General features: G+C 34.6%; 1 protein-coding gene and 1 long non-coding RNA gene across 6 annotated transcripts; one reads left to right on the forward strand and one right to left on the reverse strand.

Annotated features, from left to right (window-relative positions):
- Positions 1 to 6,452: 6,452 nt before the first annotated feature.
- On the forward strand, positions 6,453 to 7,658 carry LOC109212709. Its single transcript, XR_002065903.1, has 2 exons — positions 6,453 to 6,617; positions 7,215 to 7,658. It is a non-coding gene; the product is annotated as an uncharacterized LOC109212709 (long non-coding RNA).
- A 1,154-nt stretch (positions 7,659 to 8,812) lies between these two features.
- LOC109212711 (tRNA (carboxymethyluridine(34)-5-O)-methyltransferase-like) lies at positions 8,813 to 17,426 on the reverse strand. 5 transcript variants are annotated; one of them, XM_019376382.1, is made up of 6 exons: positions 17,175 to 17,425; positions 15,613 to 15,697; positions 13,894 to 14,015; positions 13,735 to 13,810; positions 10,103 to 11,092; positions 8,813 to 9,323 (listed from the first exon to the last, which is right to left on the reverse strand). In XM_019376382.1, exons 4-6 carry the CDS (start codon positions 13,776 to 13,778, stop codon positions 9,212 to 9,214), a joined length of 1,146 nt encoding a protein of 381 aa, XP_019231927.1. In that variant the 5' UTR covers positions 13,779 to 13,810; positions 13,894 to 14,015; positions 15,613 to 15,697; positions 17,175 to 17,425; the 3' UTR covers positions 8,813 to 9,211. The 5 variants fall into 5 exon arrangements, with proteins under 5 accessions (XP_019231927.1, XP_019231930.1, XP_019231929.1 ...); XM_019376385.1 differs by lacking the exon at positions 15,613 to 15,697 and having other exon boundaries at positions 10,103 to 11,089; positions 17,175 to 17,426; XM_019376384.1 differs by lacking the exon at positions 15,613 to 15,697 and having other exon boundaries at positions 13,894 to 13,973.
- Positions 17,427 to 18,476: the final 1,050 nt, after the last annotated feature.

The following is an 18,476-nucleotide window of genomic DNA, read 5'->3' on the forward strand; positions in this document are numbered from 1 at the left end:
TTAAACACCTCACTATAATATTACTCCCACTCACTATTTATCTCACAGACTACAATCTGTGGATTACTCTCTCTACGCTCTATTGCGCTCTCTCTGATTTGGTGTGCTTGAAACTGAACAAAACGCTTCAATTTATAGGAAAAGTTGCCGCACTCTCCAACCAATCAAAAGATTGGTTTCTTCAACTTGTAAATCTGCAATTTGCAGACTTTGGTAACAACCAAAAACCAACTAGCAAAATTGGTTTTACAACTTGTTAGTTGCCGCCTACAATTGCTTTTCAAGTTATCCAATCATTTTTTTTTTCCTTTTTTCTTTTTCTTTCAATTCTTTATTTAGGGACCCACAAATCTCTCCCTTAATTTTAATTTTTTTTCTTCATTCCAAAACTTGATCTCAATCTCTGGAAATCTTCAAACTTGAGAGGTTTGGTAAAAATATCCGCAACTTGATCATGTGACTTCACATATTTGAGCTCGACTTCCTTCTTGGCAATGCATTCTCTGATGAAGTGATATCTTGTATCTATATGCTTGCTTCGATCATGATACACCGGATTCTTCGCGAGTGCCTGTGCGGATTTGTTGTCAATACAAATCTCCGTAGCGTCAATTTGTGGCAAATTGAGCTCCTTCAATAATCTTCTCAGCCAAATAGCATGACACGTACAAGATGTTGCTGCTACATATTCAGCTTCACAAGTCGAGAGAGTAACTATGGACTGTTTCTTTGAACTCCAAGAAATAACNTTCTATCATCAATATCTCCGGCATAATCACTATCACAAAATCCCATAAGGTTGAAATCATTAGAAGAAGAATAAAATAACCCAAAGTCAGTCGTACCTTTTAGGTAACGAAGAATTCTTCTAGCGACTTTCAAATGAGTGGAGGTAGGAGCTTCCATGAAGCGGCTTACTACTCCAACTGCAAAGAGTATATCTGGCCTGGTACAAGTCAAGTACCTCAAACTTCCCACAAGACTTTTGAAAAATGTGGGATCCTCCTTTTCTCCTTCATCAAACTTGGACAATTTTGTCCCACTCTCCATCGGTGTGTTCACGGGGGTTGCAATCGAGCATGTTGAACTTCTTCAATATCTCTTTGTATAGCTTTCTGAAAAGTAAAAATTTCATCCTCCATCTGCTTCATCTCTGTGAGCCAGGAGTATTGTAATGGCCTTATGTTTCATCTACAAACTCATCACCGTGACATTATTTCTTTCTTAAAGCTTCAAAACAAACTTGAGTTATTGCCCGTGAAAATAAGATCATCAACATAAAGACAAACAAGTAAGATATCTCCATTAGTATGAACTTTAAGGTAAAGAGCATATTCATAGAGACAACGAGTAAACCCATTGTCTTGAAAATATTTGTCGATGCAACTATTCCATGCTCGTGGGTTGCTTTAATCCATATAAATCTTTCTTCAACCGCAACACTTTATCTTCATGGTTTTTTGACCACGCAAGCCCAATGGTTGTTCAACATAGACTTCTTCTTCAAGATAGCCATTCAAGAAGGCTGACTTGACATCTAGTTGATGGATCTTCCATTTTATTTGTGCCGCCAAAGAGATCAGCAAACGAATCGTCTCCATGCGGGCAACAGGTGCATAGACTTCATTCCATAGTCAAATGCCTTGCCTTTGCTCTGTAGCCTTTAGCCACAAGTCGTGACCTTGTATTTTCCACATCTCCATCAGCATTCTCTCTTTATTTTGTATACTCATTTCACTCAATTTGCTCGTGACCCTTGGGAAGAAAGTTGTTAACTCCAAGTGTTGTTCTCTCTATTGACTCAATCTGCTCTTCCATGGCTTGTTCCACTTTTTGTTTGTAAATAGCTTCATCAAAAGTTCATTGGTTTCACTGTCAGCAAAGAGACAACATAAAAAATCAAAATTAGTAACTTCTTCTGTGTCCTCATAGAGCTCTTGAATACTCCTTGTCCTTTTGCGGCTGTTCATTTGAACTTTCTTGAGAAGAGGGAGATGCAACATTGGTTGGAGAAGGAGGTGGAGTTGTATACTGCACAGGTTCCACGGTCTCTGGTTCTTCTTCATCACCAAAAATGGAAGAAAATCATATGAATTTTCTCCTGAGCTTCCAAACCATGCCAATTCTTCATCAAATTCAACATCGCACTTAAACCACCTTACCGCTGCTTGGGTTGTATAACTTGTATCCTTTTGAACTCGTATCATAGCCAAACAAACACATGCTTGAACTTGATCGTCAAGCTTCGCTCTCCCTTGCTGTGGCACATGAGCATATGCTATGCTCCCAAAGATTCTAAGTGTTTGACACTGGTTTCTTCCACTCATGCTTCTTGAGGAGTTGGATCTCTAACATTTCTTGTTGAGAGACCTGTTATTCAAATAAACTGCACAAGAAACAACTTCGGCCCAAAAATTCCTTGGGCCATACTTTTAGCTTTCAACATACATCGAGCCATATTAAGAATCGTTCGATTCTTTCTCTCTACACTCCATTTTTGTTGGGGTGAATAAGGGTACCGTTAGAGGGCGACGAATTCCATGAGACTGACAAAAGTCATTAAATTCGTTTGAAGTGAATTCGCCTCCTCTATCGGACCTTAGAGCTTTAATTTCATAGCCACTTTCTTTCTCCACAAGTACTTTGAAATTTTTAAAAGCAGCAAAAGCTTAAGATTTTTGGTTCAAGAAATAAACCCATCTTTCTACTAAAGTCATCAATGAAAAGCAGAAAGTATCTACTTTTACCAAAAGAAGGTGGATTGATGGTCACACACATCAGTGTGAACAAGCTGGAGCGGCTTGGTTGATCTTGACATGGCCTTCCCTTTGAAAAAACTCCTCTTGCATGTTTTCCAAGAAGACAAGCTTCACACAATTGATTGGGATGGTTGATTGATGGTATCCCATGTACCATGTTCTTTTCTCCCATTGATTTGAGCGCTTCAAAATTCAAGTGCCCAAATCACATGTGTCAACACCATGATTCATCTTGCACATTAGCCTTCAAACACTTTGCATCAATTGTTTTAAGATTCAGAGAAAAACAATCTATTCTTTGCCATATGCACTTTAGCAATAAGAATTCCACTTGAATCTCTAAGCCAAAGATGCATATTTTTCATGTGGATGTCATATTCCTTTTCAAGAAGTTGGCCCAAACTCAAATATTACTTTTTAATTTTGGCACATAATAAACATCTTGAATTAGTTTGTGACTACCATCTTTACAGGAGATCAGAATCGTATATCCCTTCGGTTTGAATTTGAGGTATCTCCAAAGGACAACATTACCTCTCACCGTTTTATTGATCTCCACAAACTTTTCTTTGCATCCACACATATGATTGCTTGCTCCATTGTCCAAAACCACGAGCTGCAATCATCATTGTCTTCTTCCTTGAGTGACACAATAACGTTGACTCATTTTCTTCTTCTTGTCGTCAACAAGGTTAGCTTTCTCTCAACATTGCTACGACATTCCAAGAGTAATGTCCAAATTTATGACAATTATAACACTCAATTTTTGATTTGTCATACCTTTGTCCATTATTTTCTTGGTAGTAGCCACGTCCTCTTCCTCCTCTTTGTCCACGACCACGACCTCTGAATGCTTGGTGGATTTTAACTTCATTGTTGAAGTTGTTACCATTACTTCTTCCTCTTTCCATGACCGCCACGGCCTCGTCCTACGTCCATTTCCTCTGTAGCTCTTTTCACCTCCATAATCCTTGAAGGATTGCCTGCGTTTTAAGAAGTTTGCTCCAATGACACTTCTTGTCTCCTCTTGATCTTTTCTTCATGAGCCTGTAAAGAACCCTCCAATTGCTCCACCATCATAGAGTCTAAATCTTTAGACTCCTCAATAGCACACACCACAAAATCAAATTTTGGTGTTAAAGTGCGAAGGATCTTTTCTACCACACGGACATCTTTTATGTCCTCCCGTTATCTTCTTAATTGATTCACAACAGCCTTCACTTTTGAACAATAATCCGAAATGCATTCGGATTCTTTTATTTTTAAAACTTCAAAATCAGCACTTAGAGTTTGAAGTTTTACCTTCCTCACCTTGTCAACTCCTTGAAGAGAATTTTGTAAAATCTCCCAAGCTTCCTTTGAGGCAGTAGCATCTGCCACCTTCTCAAACATGGCATCATCCAAACATTGGTGGATGAGCGTGAGGGCTTGTTGATCCTTCTTCCTTGTCTTTGCCAAGACATCTTTTTCATTTTGAGGCAGAGCTTCCTCATTATCGGGTTTTGCATACCCTCTATCTACGATTTCCCACACATCCTGGGAGCCAAGAATGGCTTTCATACGTAGACACCATTTCTCATAATTATCTTTTGTGAGGCGGGGGTACTGAAAAGACAACGGACCATTACTCGCCATGGCTCTGATACCACGTTGTTGGGATAAAAATAAATAATATCCCGCCCAGGAATAATATCCAAGATAAATAACAGTAACACAAGAGAGTAACAGCGACACTAAATATTTTAACGGGATAAAATACAATATCCCAACGGAGCAATATTACCACTATAATATTACAACTTAGTAGTGTCTAGAGACTACTACAACTTCGAAAGAAATAACACTCTTTATTTTAAACACCTCACTATAATATTACTCCCACTCACTATTTATCTCACAGACTACAATCTGTGGATTACTCTCTCTACGCTCTATTGCGCTCTCTCTGATTTGGTGTGCTTGAAACTGAACAAAACGCTTCAATTTATAGGAAAAGTTACCGCACTCTCCAACCAATCAAAAGATTGGTTTCTTCAACTTGTAAATCTGCAATTTGCAGACTTTGGTAACAACCAAAAACCAACTAGCAAAATTGGTTTTACAACTTGTTAGTTGCCGCCTACAATTGCTTTTCAAGTTATCCAATCATTTTTTTTTCTTTTTTCTTTTTCTTTCAATTCTTTAAGTCACGGGAATGATTGGATAATTGGTTTATATGGATCCTTCCTGTGTGAAAGCACAGAGAAAAATGACATTGCCAAAAATTGACAAGGTAAAATTTCCATTTATTCATCAAAAGAAACGTCCCTTTTGAAGCCAGAATTGATTTTCCTTGATACCTAACATAATGCATGAAAGGATCCTTGAATAACCATAGGGTAACCTGAAAATCCTTAGCAAAGACTTCTACAAGACGTGGGACCCACATTTAGGTGAACTAATAAAAAGACAAATCCATCAACCTTAAACAATTAGTATTTATAGGAAAGATTAAAGAACTAGAATCATCAGACTGATTATAAGAAATTGTTCAACTGGGCTAAGAAAAATAATCTTGGTTGCGAGGAAATGGCCTTAGAAGTCATCAACTTGGTAAAAAGCAAACGTGTATGCCTCTTGCATAGAAGCGTTCAAAGCAAACGTGTGTACCTCTTCCATAGAAGCAGCAAAAGTTGAATATGATCATCGCTGGTATAGACGAGCACATATACAGGTCAGAGGCGGATCCAGGATTTGATGATTACGGGTGCCACTCAGGGGCGAATGCATATTTATCGAAACGGTGTCCCATAACATCGCTTCGTCGAATTCTTTTGCTAAATATATGTATTAATACTGCTACGAAGCGGATAAGTAGAAAAAAATGACATCACTTGACATAATTTATCTCTTGGCGTATTAGTTATGTGCTTGATTTTTCTCTAAGAGGTCAGAGGTTCGAACCTCAACTAGCATATCTTTTTTTTTTTTTTTTTGCAAATATTTGATAGAATCTATGCGGTTAAAAATTGTGATGAAATAGAATTTAATTCAGGACTTTTTCTAACTTAAGACTCAACAAAACCAATAGACCAAAGTTATTTCTTGTGTAGAAGTATGATAATTAAAGTTATTATTCCCGTTCTTCTATAAATTTTGCACTGCTTACAAAAATTCCGTGAATGCCCCTGGTGCCACTGCTTTTAATGCAAACCGACCATAGTGAAGAGATTGAACTTGGGTTTACATTTAGTCGGTTTCCATTTTCGATTAATTTGGTTCGGTCCTGTCCATTTTGAATTAATTTAATTCAATTTAAAAGATTGTTTTATGCATAAATGAATATGTGATCACAAAATCGAATAGGTTCTGTCCAATTGAGTCTAATTCTCTAAGTTCAAATTCAATTACTATGATTAAAAAATATAAAGAAAAATAAAATTTTAAATTAGGAAATACACCACTTCAATATACATATAGCTCAATTAATATTATGTCTTTGGTGCATCACTCTAATTTTTAAAATTAATAAAATAACACTAGATGGATAAAAAGAGAAAATGATTAAAATCACATTCAAATAAAATGAATATCTAGAAAAAGAAAAGGAAGCAAATATACAATTTAAATAAATAATAAAAAGGAGATTGTAGAAATAAAGTAAATAACTAGAACCACCCCAGAGTCTGGATCCTGGGCATTTCATGTGGAGTTTCAGTGTTTTAGCCGTGGCACCTGCACTCATTTTATGACTGGGGGTGCCATTCGTTATATATGTTCAATATTTGAGAAAAATACTAGTACACATATACGATTTTACTTGAACGACCGGGTGGCGTACCACCCCCGAGCCCCTACATAGATCCGCCCCTGATACAGGTACCACTTTCTTTCTCACCTGCCTCCTTTCCCTTCCTAAAAGTGTTTAAACGGGAAAGATGCAGGATGCGAACAAAGCTTCCTTTTGTTTCTGCTAATCATTCTTCACTGGAAATGAATTGCTCATAAACTAAGCCCTTTTGTTCGCTACTCATATATAGGTATGTCAACCTGTTGGAAACGACACTGATTTGGCAAAATGTAGGAATGAGAAACCAAAAAGAAAGAAAAAAAAAGACATATTACATGATGCTAACACTTCTCCAATTTTTACAATATTGCTTGTGTTTTGAATTATATGTCGTGAGCACAAGTCATGTTAGTTCTGGGGTGTGATGTGTTTTGCACTATTTGTCGAACCTGGTCATGCTTCTCCCTGTTACATTTTCCGCACTGTTTGTCAAACCTGGTCATGCTTCTCCCTGTAATAAAGATGTCATCTTCTTAGATGGCTTATGTTAATATATATGTGATACTATTTTATATGCCATCTGCGGAACGTACTTGAAATGTTGCAGGATATAATTATTCATATCTATAGCTTACAACTTGCTCATTATGAAAGTTGTTGATTCATGTTTCATATATAACTGACAGGATTGGACAAGATGATTTCATGCTGAAGCATTGCGCACCCTAGGATATGTTGTAAACCACTAAGATTATACATGTAGATATTGAGAATTGTACTACAAAGTGTGGCCCAGGTTTTCCTCTCTTACGATGTGAAAGATGATATTGATCACCTAAATGCAGAGATATAGATTCTGCAGCAGATAAACTTGAGGAGAAATCAAATGAAAACTCAAAGAAGATGCAAAGGGTCCTACATATAGAGGAAGTTGCAACAAAAAATGCAAAAAATGGAGCAATTTCTAGAGGAAGATGAAGTAGGTGAAATTACATGTTCTGGAAGATATAAATGCAAAAAATGGTACATTTGTACCAAAATGTATCCAAATAATATCCAACAATTAGCATGCGATGTTATTTAATTATATATTCGATTTGGTAATTATTTATACGCATCGATTTCTCTTCTCTGTTTGTTTCATACAAAACAAAGTTATGTGATGTTATTTATATCTGCTTTAATAGTCAGAGGCGGATCCAGGAGTTGAAGGTTCCGGGTGAGATACTTTTTTGAAAGTAGATGTCTACCGATTTACATGGTCCAAATGGTAAACATTTGATCGGTTGATCAACTTTGGAGTTCAGTTTGAATTATCTACCTTTTCGATTTATACGGAAAAATAGTTCGAACGAAAAAAATATAAAAAATAACTTGGTGCAAATTATAAAACTCCAACAATATTACTATTAATATCATTTTTCTTCTTTCTAAAGGGTACTCTATAAATGACTTTATTAGTGATCGATCTATATGTAGAACTTTTTAAATTTTCAATAATAGCTATTCGGAAGAGATCAGACACTCCTCTTTGAGTTCAAGAAGTGAAGAGCCTAGAGAAATCATGCCCTTTGTAAATTTTCATACATATACAAAAAAGAAGTTTAGAATCTAATATGGTGGTCACCAAATAACTTGTCCATTTTAAGAAAGTGGTATTCAGATCAATCCAAATCCTCTATGTTATTTTTTTCTTCTTTATTTACCCTTTCTTTCTAGGTGCAGAGTGAGTTGGTATAAAAACTAGAAAAGAAAAAGAAAAAAGTTAAAAGGAAATATGAAAGGTTAAATGGAATAAATAATATTCGTCCAAAACAACATGTTAAAGGAAAATGACAGCTAATTGATCCATTCAAGCTGTAAAACAAATCTGAGTCTAAGAATGGAATAGGAGAAGATAATTGAAGAATTAGAAGACGAGATGGGAAAAAAAAATTCAAGAAACTTGAAGAGAACTAGTTACTTCATTGATTACTAAACCACTCTTTTGGGTGCATCTTTCTTTGCTTACTTTTGAAGAGGCGACTAATAATGTTATGTATTTGAAAAAAGCCTAAAACCAAAATAACACTCTACGACTTCTCATTTGCTTAAGGGAAGATAGATAAAAGCAGAATGCAAAATTGCCTGGACTGAAAAATGTCAAAAGAAAAATACATGTAGAAACTTTAATAGTGCTAAATTGCTTACTTGAAGAACATTTTTATGATTACTGTAATATTTTAGTAGTGAGTTTAGTCCAACCCGTAAAATTGAGGAATGGTTTTTATGGTTAGTAATGAACTCAGCTAAGTGTTGTGAAATGCATTCAATACCCTTAAAAGCACAGCCATAAATTTATTCAAGAGAATGTTATCTCCTAAAACTGAAGTAACTATTTGGATATCAAACCCCTTGTTCTCAGGCCTGTCACCCAAAATCTTTAAAAAAGAATTACATTTTACAAGATACTGTCATGCATAACCACATCACGCACGTGATAACACCAAGAATCCAGGATGAGAGATATAGGCAACAACCGAGCGAGCAGCGGAGGAGAATGAAAGACTAGACATATGTTTCTGTTGATAACCTCCATAATCTGTAGAATACAATCCTTGCATCAAGACAATATCACCCTTTCACAACTAGGGTTATTGTCTTCAGGTAATAGATTTGACTTCGCCAAATGGAAGTGCGAGAATCATTTGAAAAGTTCAACACTATCACGATGTTTTCTCAAGAATGATGCACCAATTTGATTTGTCATAGAATCTATCAACGAGAATGGCATTATCCAGACCAGACACCAACCTATCAAAGAACAGAACATGTCAATTAGTGTAGCTCATTGTTACAAATTGGTCAAACTTCTAATTTTGCGAAACTAAATAACAGAGAAGTACTGCCTCATCTTGCCACTCCCCACCCCAAATACTCAAAAGCCTTTCCCTTCAGTCCATAAGGGAATGGGGGGGGGGGGGGTATGAAAGAAGCAATAAAAGAACTTCAGAAATGACTCTGAGACAAACAAGCACAAGCCCTGCAATAAGGGAAAAAGAACCTATTTTACTTATCAAGAAAACTTGATCAGCTGTATTGTTTGTTTCATTCATTCATCTATATGCATGCACTTCAGTTTATTGGGAGAGAACAGTAACACGTCAAATTACTTCTGAATGAGGATGAAAGAGACTCCTAGCATCACCTATAATGAGATAATCAGAACTACTAAAACTAATTTCTCTTTTGAGGTCAATACAATTTCAAAAGCTGCACATGTGACCTCCCAAATATCATATGTTTTTTAAGAGATTCAAACTCTAATAACATATTATTGCCAGAGCATGATTTACACTAAATTTCTACTCAAAGAATGACACAAACTGTTTACACTTCCCTAGCCACAAAAAAAACATAATGGAACAATTGGAGAAGTGTAACGACATTCAATCATCATGTTATAGATTATAAAATTTAACAACCATGATAAGTATTTGTTAACATATAGCGACTTGACAGAATGAAATCAGTCAAACAAGAAAATTTGGGGAAAGTTTTACTTTTCTTATATAAAATAAGAAAAGGAATTACTTTCAAGTTCCCTTCACTAAAAACGTGGTAATATCTATTATACACCATAGAACCCTTCTTATCATCTTTCTTTGCCAAACCACTAGCTAAGGCAACAGCTGAAGCCCCACTTACTTCAGCTTGATGATAAGGTAAGTGCCAAGGAACAAAGAATTCCTGTTGCTCTGCATAACCTTTTCCAGATCCAGTAAGCAAAGAACGACCTTTATCCTGAGAGGTTGAGTCCATAACTTCAGCTGATTTTACTTTTGAAGACTTTGCATGTAGGTCTTTCAACTGCTCCCCAACACCATTTTCCTCTGCTTCTGGGATGCTTTCAAGGGTGCGAGGAGATGAAGGGTTGCGAACTCGAGGACTTCCTGGTCCTATCCACTCTGCTATATACCTTTGGTTAAGTGGTGTCCATTTTTCAACTAACGACGTGTCTTCTTGTTCCCTGGCCCAGACAGTAATTAAAATACACCCACCCTTTTTAACAACACGGACGAGCTCCTCCACCGCTTTCCTCCTCCTATCTTCAGTACTTAAGTGATGCAACACAGCAATAGAAATCGCTGCATCACCATACCCAGTCCTATATGGTAGGTTCACAGCGTCTGCAACCAAAACTTCATGTCCTCTATCTGCACATATATTAATAAGAGCAGCACTAATGTCACAGCCAATAAAGAAACAATCAGGATTTAACCCCAAGTATTTCCCATTTCCACATCCAGCATCTAAGATGAGTGAACTAGGAGATAATGAGTTCAAGAAAGCTGACACTTTAGGCCACTTTGCAAACCGAGTGGAACTGAAATGGGGAGCAATGGCATCATAAACACCATGGACATACTTCTTTTCGATTTCTGGGGTTGATTGAACATTTGAAGAACATTTTGCTCTGACAGACACAGGACGTAGAACAGGAGCCTCTCCCACAGATTCTGATGTAAGCAAACTCGAGGCATTATCAGTTCCAACTTCTTTCATTGTACTAAAACTTCTTCTACTGAAAAATAACCAATTATAATAGTAGAGTTAATATATACTCCTTTGAAACAAAATGAACTTGCCGTTCCAACACCAAAGAGCATCAGCTACATAAATAGTACATGACAATACTCTGTTCAGACAAACGAAGAAAAGCAATAGCAACTGAGGTTCATAACAAAGAAATTTATCAACCAAGTAATCTTTCAATACATAAATGAATATGTTCTTCACTCGGCTTACACTCTTAATATAATTAAAGCATATTTCTTTCTTTTTGTTTCTTTTCATTTCTAAGTTTGAAACCTATACAAAAGACATTGTAATCCATGACATATTAAAAATTTAACTCAAAGGACCTACTGTATACACTAACTAGGACAGGATTTAACCTAATGGAGCAATTCGAGTCACAGTAATAAGGATTAGAAAAGGGTATTTCTCTATTAAATTGACTTAAAAGTTAAAACTGTAACGAGAAAAGAAAATGCCTTTTAGTACATTAGGATGATTTGGTGGATGTATTGAACTCTTTTCCTACCTTCTAACTCCTTTATTCTTATCTTGAAAGCTTTGTGAGTTTTTCCCGTTTTAATCTTTGTTGAAGCAAGGGAAAAGCCAGGTTGAAATCGTTTGGGTTGAGTTCTTGGCTGCTACACCGTTGACCTAGTCAGTTTACACTTCTACTATTTTTTCCCCTTGCTAGATAAGGGTCTTAATTTGTACTCCAATTTGTCTTTTCTGGTTAAACTTTCTGAGTGGTTTTTTTAGAAAGAGTTAGGCTACATAACTATGCTTTGTTATAGAAAATAGGTTTCTGTTTTTCGTTTTGAATTTGAGTGGAGGTAGTCAAAGAGATTAGTGAAGCCATCCTTTTGGTTTTACTTTAATCATTCAAAAATTAGATAATATTATAAATAGAGTTTTATTCAAGGTGAATGTCTATATTTTAGAGAGATTATACTTGGTGGCTAAGTCACTCTTTCCCTATAATAGAGGGGTCTTTTTCAATTGTAATTCATCTCAAAGTAATAAGAATTCTCTCTATCTTTCTTTGCAATATTCTTCTTTATTATTTTATTACACGTTATCAGCACGAGACTCTACAGTCTCAAGAAGCTCTTTGAGAAGACTAAGGTATAATTTTTCTCCTATTTTAATTATGACTGATATTATAAAAAGAAAGTTCGTTGTCCTTGAAATTTCGGGCAAGAACTATATGACATGGTGTTGGATGCTGAAATCCATTTAGATGCAATGGGTCTTGGAGACGCCATTAACGATAAAAATAAAGCATCTACCCAAGATTGTGCTAAGGCCTTGATTTTCTTGGGCCATAACCTAGATGAAGGGTTAAAAATAGAATATCTCACAGTCAAAGATCCACTTGTTCTGTGGAATGGCTTAAACGAAAGATATGACAACTTAAAGTTGGTCACTCTTCCACAAGGACGATATGATTGGGCCCATCCGAGGCTCCAAGACTTTAAGTCTGTTTCTGAATATAATTCTGAAATGTTCATAATTACTTCTAAATTGAAACTCTGTGGAGATAGTATCACTAACTATGATATGCTTGAAAAAACGTTCACAACGTTTCAGGCCTCCAATATGGTCTTGGAATAGCAGTACCGAGAGAAAGGTATCAAGAAGCATTCTGAGTTGATTTCTCTTCTCCTTGTGGCTGAACGAAACAATGACTTGCTCATGAGAAATCAAGATAATCGACCCACTGGGTCTACACCATTGCCTGAAGTGGATGAGGTGTATTTCCACTATGCTAAGCGTGGAAAAGGCCGTGGCCCTATTCGTGGTCGTGGCCGTGGACAAGGAAGAATTTTTCTTGGTGTTAATCCCCAAAGAAAAATAACCACCAAAAGTGAAAAGGGAAAGATGAGAAGCCAAAGGCAAATGGTTCAGAAACTGAATGTTATCGTTGCCGTAAAAAAGGGCATTGGGCAAATATTTGTCGCACACCAAAACATTTGGCTGAGCTTTATCAAGCATCTCTAAAGAATAAAGGCCCTGAAGCTAATTTTGTCTATGACAATGAATTTGACATCAACCACATGGATGTGGCAGAATTCTTTGAGCACCCTGATGGAAAAATAGACCACTTGATGGATCCATGGTTAAAGATAATTGAGTAGTTTAATTTTTATTTTTCCTATTCGTAGTAGCTAGTTAATAAACATCATGTAATAATAGTTCTTTACATGAGTAGTAGTCATTAGTATCAATTAATTCTCTATCCTAATACCAAACAAGTTACTGGAGTTTGATAATAGCATGGAACCTTGAAAAATGAGTAGCTTCTTGGAAAACATTAAAAAGAAGATGGTATTTCATGCCAAGCATGCTTAACATTTTCTGCTCTCCAGTTAGAATTGTGAAAAAGTTAATTGCAATGTTCTCTGCCTACTTCATACTTAACATATATGTTCGAAAGGCAACGACAAATCTTATATAAAGTAGCTCGTCTACGTACTTTTATTCAAGGCTAAGCCAATAATAATTATAAACCAAAAAAAGTTACAAAATTTAGCAAGTATATTATACTCTTTTACAACTATTAACTATTTTTTGCTCTGCGCAAAACATATCCCGTATCTCATACAGATAATAGAAAGAAAAGTATTGTCTCACAAATTAAATTTATACCTTGTCGATCGGTATGTATGTGAGTTGCAGGTGCAAGAAAGCATTAGACGAACTTTTGGTTGATTTAACCAGCAACCTGCAATACAAAGAAAAGCTAAAGTTTCAATAATGTTACATTAATATTTTTACCTCATAAAAGGCAAAACTCTCAGTACTTACATGTAGCCTAGCTCTTTCCAAGAATTTTATTAACAGGAATGACTCTGTGCATGCTCAGTTGAACACCAGTAACCTCATCTCTGCCATTTCTTTAAATTAGTTGATTGGTAATTAGCATTGTCCTAATCAAAGGAAGTTAGCAAAGGCTAGGTGAGCATACTAATTGACGTCAGAAAAAAAAAGTGTAAACATTAGTCATTGCATCTTAATATTACAATAGGGATACAATTTCATGGCAGAGCAAAAATGGGATCAAGAAATTTGATTTACTACAAAAAGATACAATGAAAGAGACATCCAAATTATTCTGAATTCTCAGAAGCCCTTTAAACGAACATTATTTCACAAAGAAAGTTCTTGTTCATATAGGCCAAGCATTTTGCAAACCCATTCTTCTAAGATCAACTAAATCTAATGCGGGCATATCTTCAAGCATCTCAGCCTATGCAACATTCTTCAAACTTGAATTCAAACATTCTAAAGGAACTCATCTTCATGTTTTAGTAATTACTTAGGAATGAATAATTCATAAAGGGAAGAAGTAGAAATTTGACATTTTAAGTCTGTTGACTTAAGGCTAATTAGCCTTTATTTGTCTCACAGTAAGATTATTAACCAAAAGTCAAATCACTAAACCACCATCTCAACCACACAAGTAAATATTTGATAATACATCCACAACAACAACATTAATCAAATGATCCATCCAATTCAAAAGAACAGTTCAAATTTTTGTAGAAGAAAATTTACAATACACATCAGCTTTTATCCCCAAATAGCATGAAAAATCTGTTAAAAAAATTAAACTGAAGTTTAAAAGAATGGATGACTAAATTAATCCCCTAACCAGCCCCAGCCCCAGCCCAAGCTCAGCCCATCCTCGCCCTTGCCCCTGCCCCCTAAACTATCTTCCCACCGCTCCTAAGATAACATCCTCTACCTAATCATATCACCACCAATATAAATTGCAAGATATAATACGTGTTAAACTTTTCTTGGTAGAACATCAGCGCATCAATGATCACCATGTTATGCCAAAGTCGGTAGTAAAGCATTATTTTAGTTAAATACATCAAAATTTCATCCATTTATTGTGACACAATCTTTTTAGTATCAGATTAGTATGATTCACTTCAAGAAGAGAGTTTATCCATCTTGTCAAACTATTTGCTTAGATCAAATTGAAGACGAAACACATTACATGCACATGATATCCATAGATAGAATTGTATTCATTTCCTGACATCAAACGGTGAATCATTGTAAAATCTAAGACTCCAATGTCCTCTAGTGCATGTTAGGGGATCGCCACTCAATAAACTTGACCTGAAACATAAATATACTAGGCGTCTAATGGAAAAAATAAATAAAGGAAAAGCATCACCTATATTTTATCACACTTTCAGATGTTCATGTCAACATTCTATATGCCAAGACTTCATCAAAATACTCCACTGACTTTGCAGTTTTACAATTGCAACAGTCAAATGTATCATAAAATATGAAACCTACTGAATCTAGAGATTTTTCTGACACAATAAACAACCAACCATAAGCAAGCTAACTTTTTCACGCACATGTATCAATTAAACGAAAAAATTTAAACACACAACAGTAGCCATATCAAACAGCAAAGGTACAATCATCTCAACAGTCGGAGGAAGGAAAAAACACATGGCTAGCAGAAATAAGCGAAATGAGCAAAGAAGAAGGAACTACCTATGGCAGATTAAAGAATAAAAGAACATTGCTTTGTTCTTTCTCTGGCATATTAAATATTCCTGATTAAGCATTCTTCACCTATCTGCTTTATCCAAACAAACAAATTGACCAAAGAGAAAGAATAAATCCACTAGTTTCACAATAACCAAAAATAAACCACCACTCAAACCAACTAAAATTCAATATTTGATTTCCTTATATTATTATACATATAGTCTATATATAGACTAAATGTTATTTCAGTTATTTAATATAGTTGTTGTTTTCTTGCATTTTAGCCTGTTTCATTCTACGAAAGACAAATTCATCAAACCATGAAATTGTTATAAAAATATGATATCCCAAATCGACAATACAAAGGTTATCATAGAGATTTATGATTGTCTTAAGTCGCTCAATTTGTTACTATAAACTTTTAGTTTGTTTTCTGACTCATTATTACTAATCTATTTTCCTACATATTCCCTTCTCTTAGATGGCCTAATAATGAATATTATCCGAACAATTCAATTGTGTTTGTCTCCTAAAAATGACCTCACTTTAGTCAAAGTCTTTTTAGGTCTTTCATCTTAGACAATGCAATCTATTCTCTGCTTCAAACTAATTCTTCATTGCATTGACTGTGTTCTATATGTAGTTTTCCTTTTACTGGTAAATCAACATATTAACACTTTCTACTTTTTATATTAGTATTACAACTCCAATCTAAATACTGCACTCGGTTTTTCAAACTTCTCTCAATACATAAACTTCACCCCATACATAAACTTCACTGCCCAAGATTCAATTTTGACACATTCGCCCTATACTAAAACCATATTATAAGCAGAGTCGTTGAAACTTTTTTTTAAAAAGATAAGGTTTTATTAAACATAAAACTGATATAACGAAATTACGAGCAGAGTAGCTAACACTTAGTTACATCAGCAGACAGAACTTCACTAATATGAGCATATCCGAGCTTCTAAAAACTATCTCTGTAGCATAAAAATCTTAAGCAATGAAATTTACAAGTTTATGAACTGACAAAAGAGACAATTCACAACATAACAACTACCAAAATGACCTTCATAAAATAACCAAAATTCCCAGGCTCGAGTTGGAATGAAGAAGCGGAAACCAATTTCAGAATCCAATTTCAACCACCACTTTGATCTTCCCTATGAAGAAATTGTCTTTTCAATTCTGTTTTTTTTTTAAATGACTCAATTGACAAAAAATCAGTCTTTCTTGTTGACTGCTTCTTCAACAAACATTAAATACAAAGATTATCTGGGGATTATTCAGATTTGTTATTGTACAGGAAAAAATCAGAAGAAGAGAAATGAGAACCACATTACCTTTTGATTCTATTAAGCACATCAGTAGGAAGTCCAATAATTGGTCAATTTTTTATGAAGAAAATGAAGTGTTTGAACAACTTTTACATCAAGCCTTAATTTCAAACCAATCCAAAATGTTAAGGGAATAAAAGAAATTAGGGCTTTTAGCATAAGGATGAATTTTGGAGTGTAAGGGTAGAAATCAAGAGGAAGAAAGTCAAAGAGAAAGAAGGGTACCTAGCAGTAGCGAAAGAGAACCAAGTTCGCCGCCTAAAAAGAGTGTCGTTTCAATTCGCTGTGTCCCTTCTGTATTAGCAGATTGTGAAAAAGTTGATGAAGGGATCAAACGACGATGCGCGCGGCTTGGATTTCCTCCCGACTCCTTCAGATTTTGTTCGCTACTTGACGTAACTCGTGGATGCAGATGAGAGGGTGAAGAAGGAGGAGAGGCGACTAGATTTTGTTCGCCCCTTTCCTTCTTTCTTTGTATTTCAAAATTAAACCATTAATTAAAATATCCAATTTCAAATTGATTTTGCAAAAATACCTAATCTATATTCTTAGCCAAATATTCTTTATTTTTTTTACCTTTTAAAAATAGAGTACACAAGACAAAATTATCATTTAACTATTTTCCTAATATTTAGGACTTCAAAATTACCAAAATTTTCTATATTATCTTTTTCCTTATTTAACTACATAATACCATATTTGTTAAAAAAAAAAAAATACTAGCAAAATCAAAGTAGAAACTAGCGTGTACTTTGAACTCCTATAAGGTTTAGGAGCGTTGTCTTTGTATAGAATTATTGCCGGTTAATTCTTTAAATTTTTAATATTTTAATAAAATAAAAGAAAATTAATTGAAAGAGAATAAGTAGAAAGCAAATAAAGTCTTGTGCAATTAGAACTCCTTATTCTTTCTTTTTCTTAAATGTAAGATGTTACTCTTGTAGTGTGAATGCTTCAAAGTTTATCACTATCAACTTTACAACAAATAACTTAAAATAATTAAAGGGTACAATACACATGAATCAAAATTTACCAAAAAAAAAAAAGAATAGATTTAATTATAAATCAAGAACTATTGAAGTTTCCTATACATCGTAAATCAAAACCTATAAACCTAATAAAAAATATCTATAAATTAGTTTACAAAATATAGGAATATAATTTTTTAAAATAATTATAATTGTATTATAGTAATAATAAACTATAAGATATTTAAATTTTTTGTTAAATTTATACATGTTAAAGCATAAATCCAATTAGATAATTGAAGCATAAATAAGATAAAGAAATTTATATAACGAAATTAATTGTAAAAAATTGCACGTATTTCTTTATAAGAAATTTAAGGATGAAATAGTAGAAAATAAGGTATATTGTAAATAAGTCAGTCATTTTTAATGTTTTTATTTTTTGGCATTTAGTCCTACTATAATAGCTTCACTATATTTTTTTTATATTAAACTATTTATCGTAAATATTAACTCAACCGTAATTATTTTTTAGACTTTATCGTAAATCAAACCTATA

Source organism: Nicotiana attenuata, unplaced genomic scaffold (genome assembly GCF_001879085.1).
Source record: "Nicotiana attenuata strain UT unplaced genomic scaffold, NIATTr2, whole genome shotgun sequence".
In the NCBI taxonomy this organism is placed as follows: domain Eukaryota; kingdom Viridiplantae; phylum Streptophyta; class Magnoliopsida; order Solanales; family Solanaceae; genus Nicotiana; species Nicotiana attenuata.

Coding starts and splice junctions, on each gene's coding strand:
- LOC109212711 (XM_019376384.1), bottom strand. CDS start 13,778: ATGCTTTCTTGCACCTGCAACTCACATACATACCGATCGACAAG. Junction 11,093..13,734: donor CATACATACCGATCGACAAG/GTATAAATTTAA, acceptor GTTATTTTTCAG/TAGAAGAAGTTTTAGTACAA. Junction 9,324..10,102: donor TTTAGTGAAGGGAACTTGAA/AGTAATTCCTTT, acceptor CTGTTCTTTGAT/AGGTTGGTGTCTGGTCTGGA.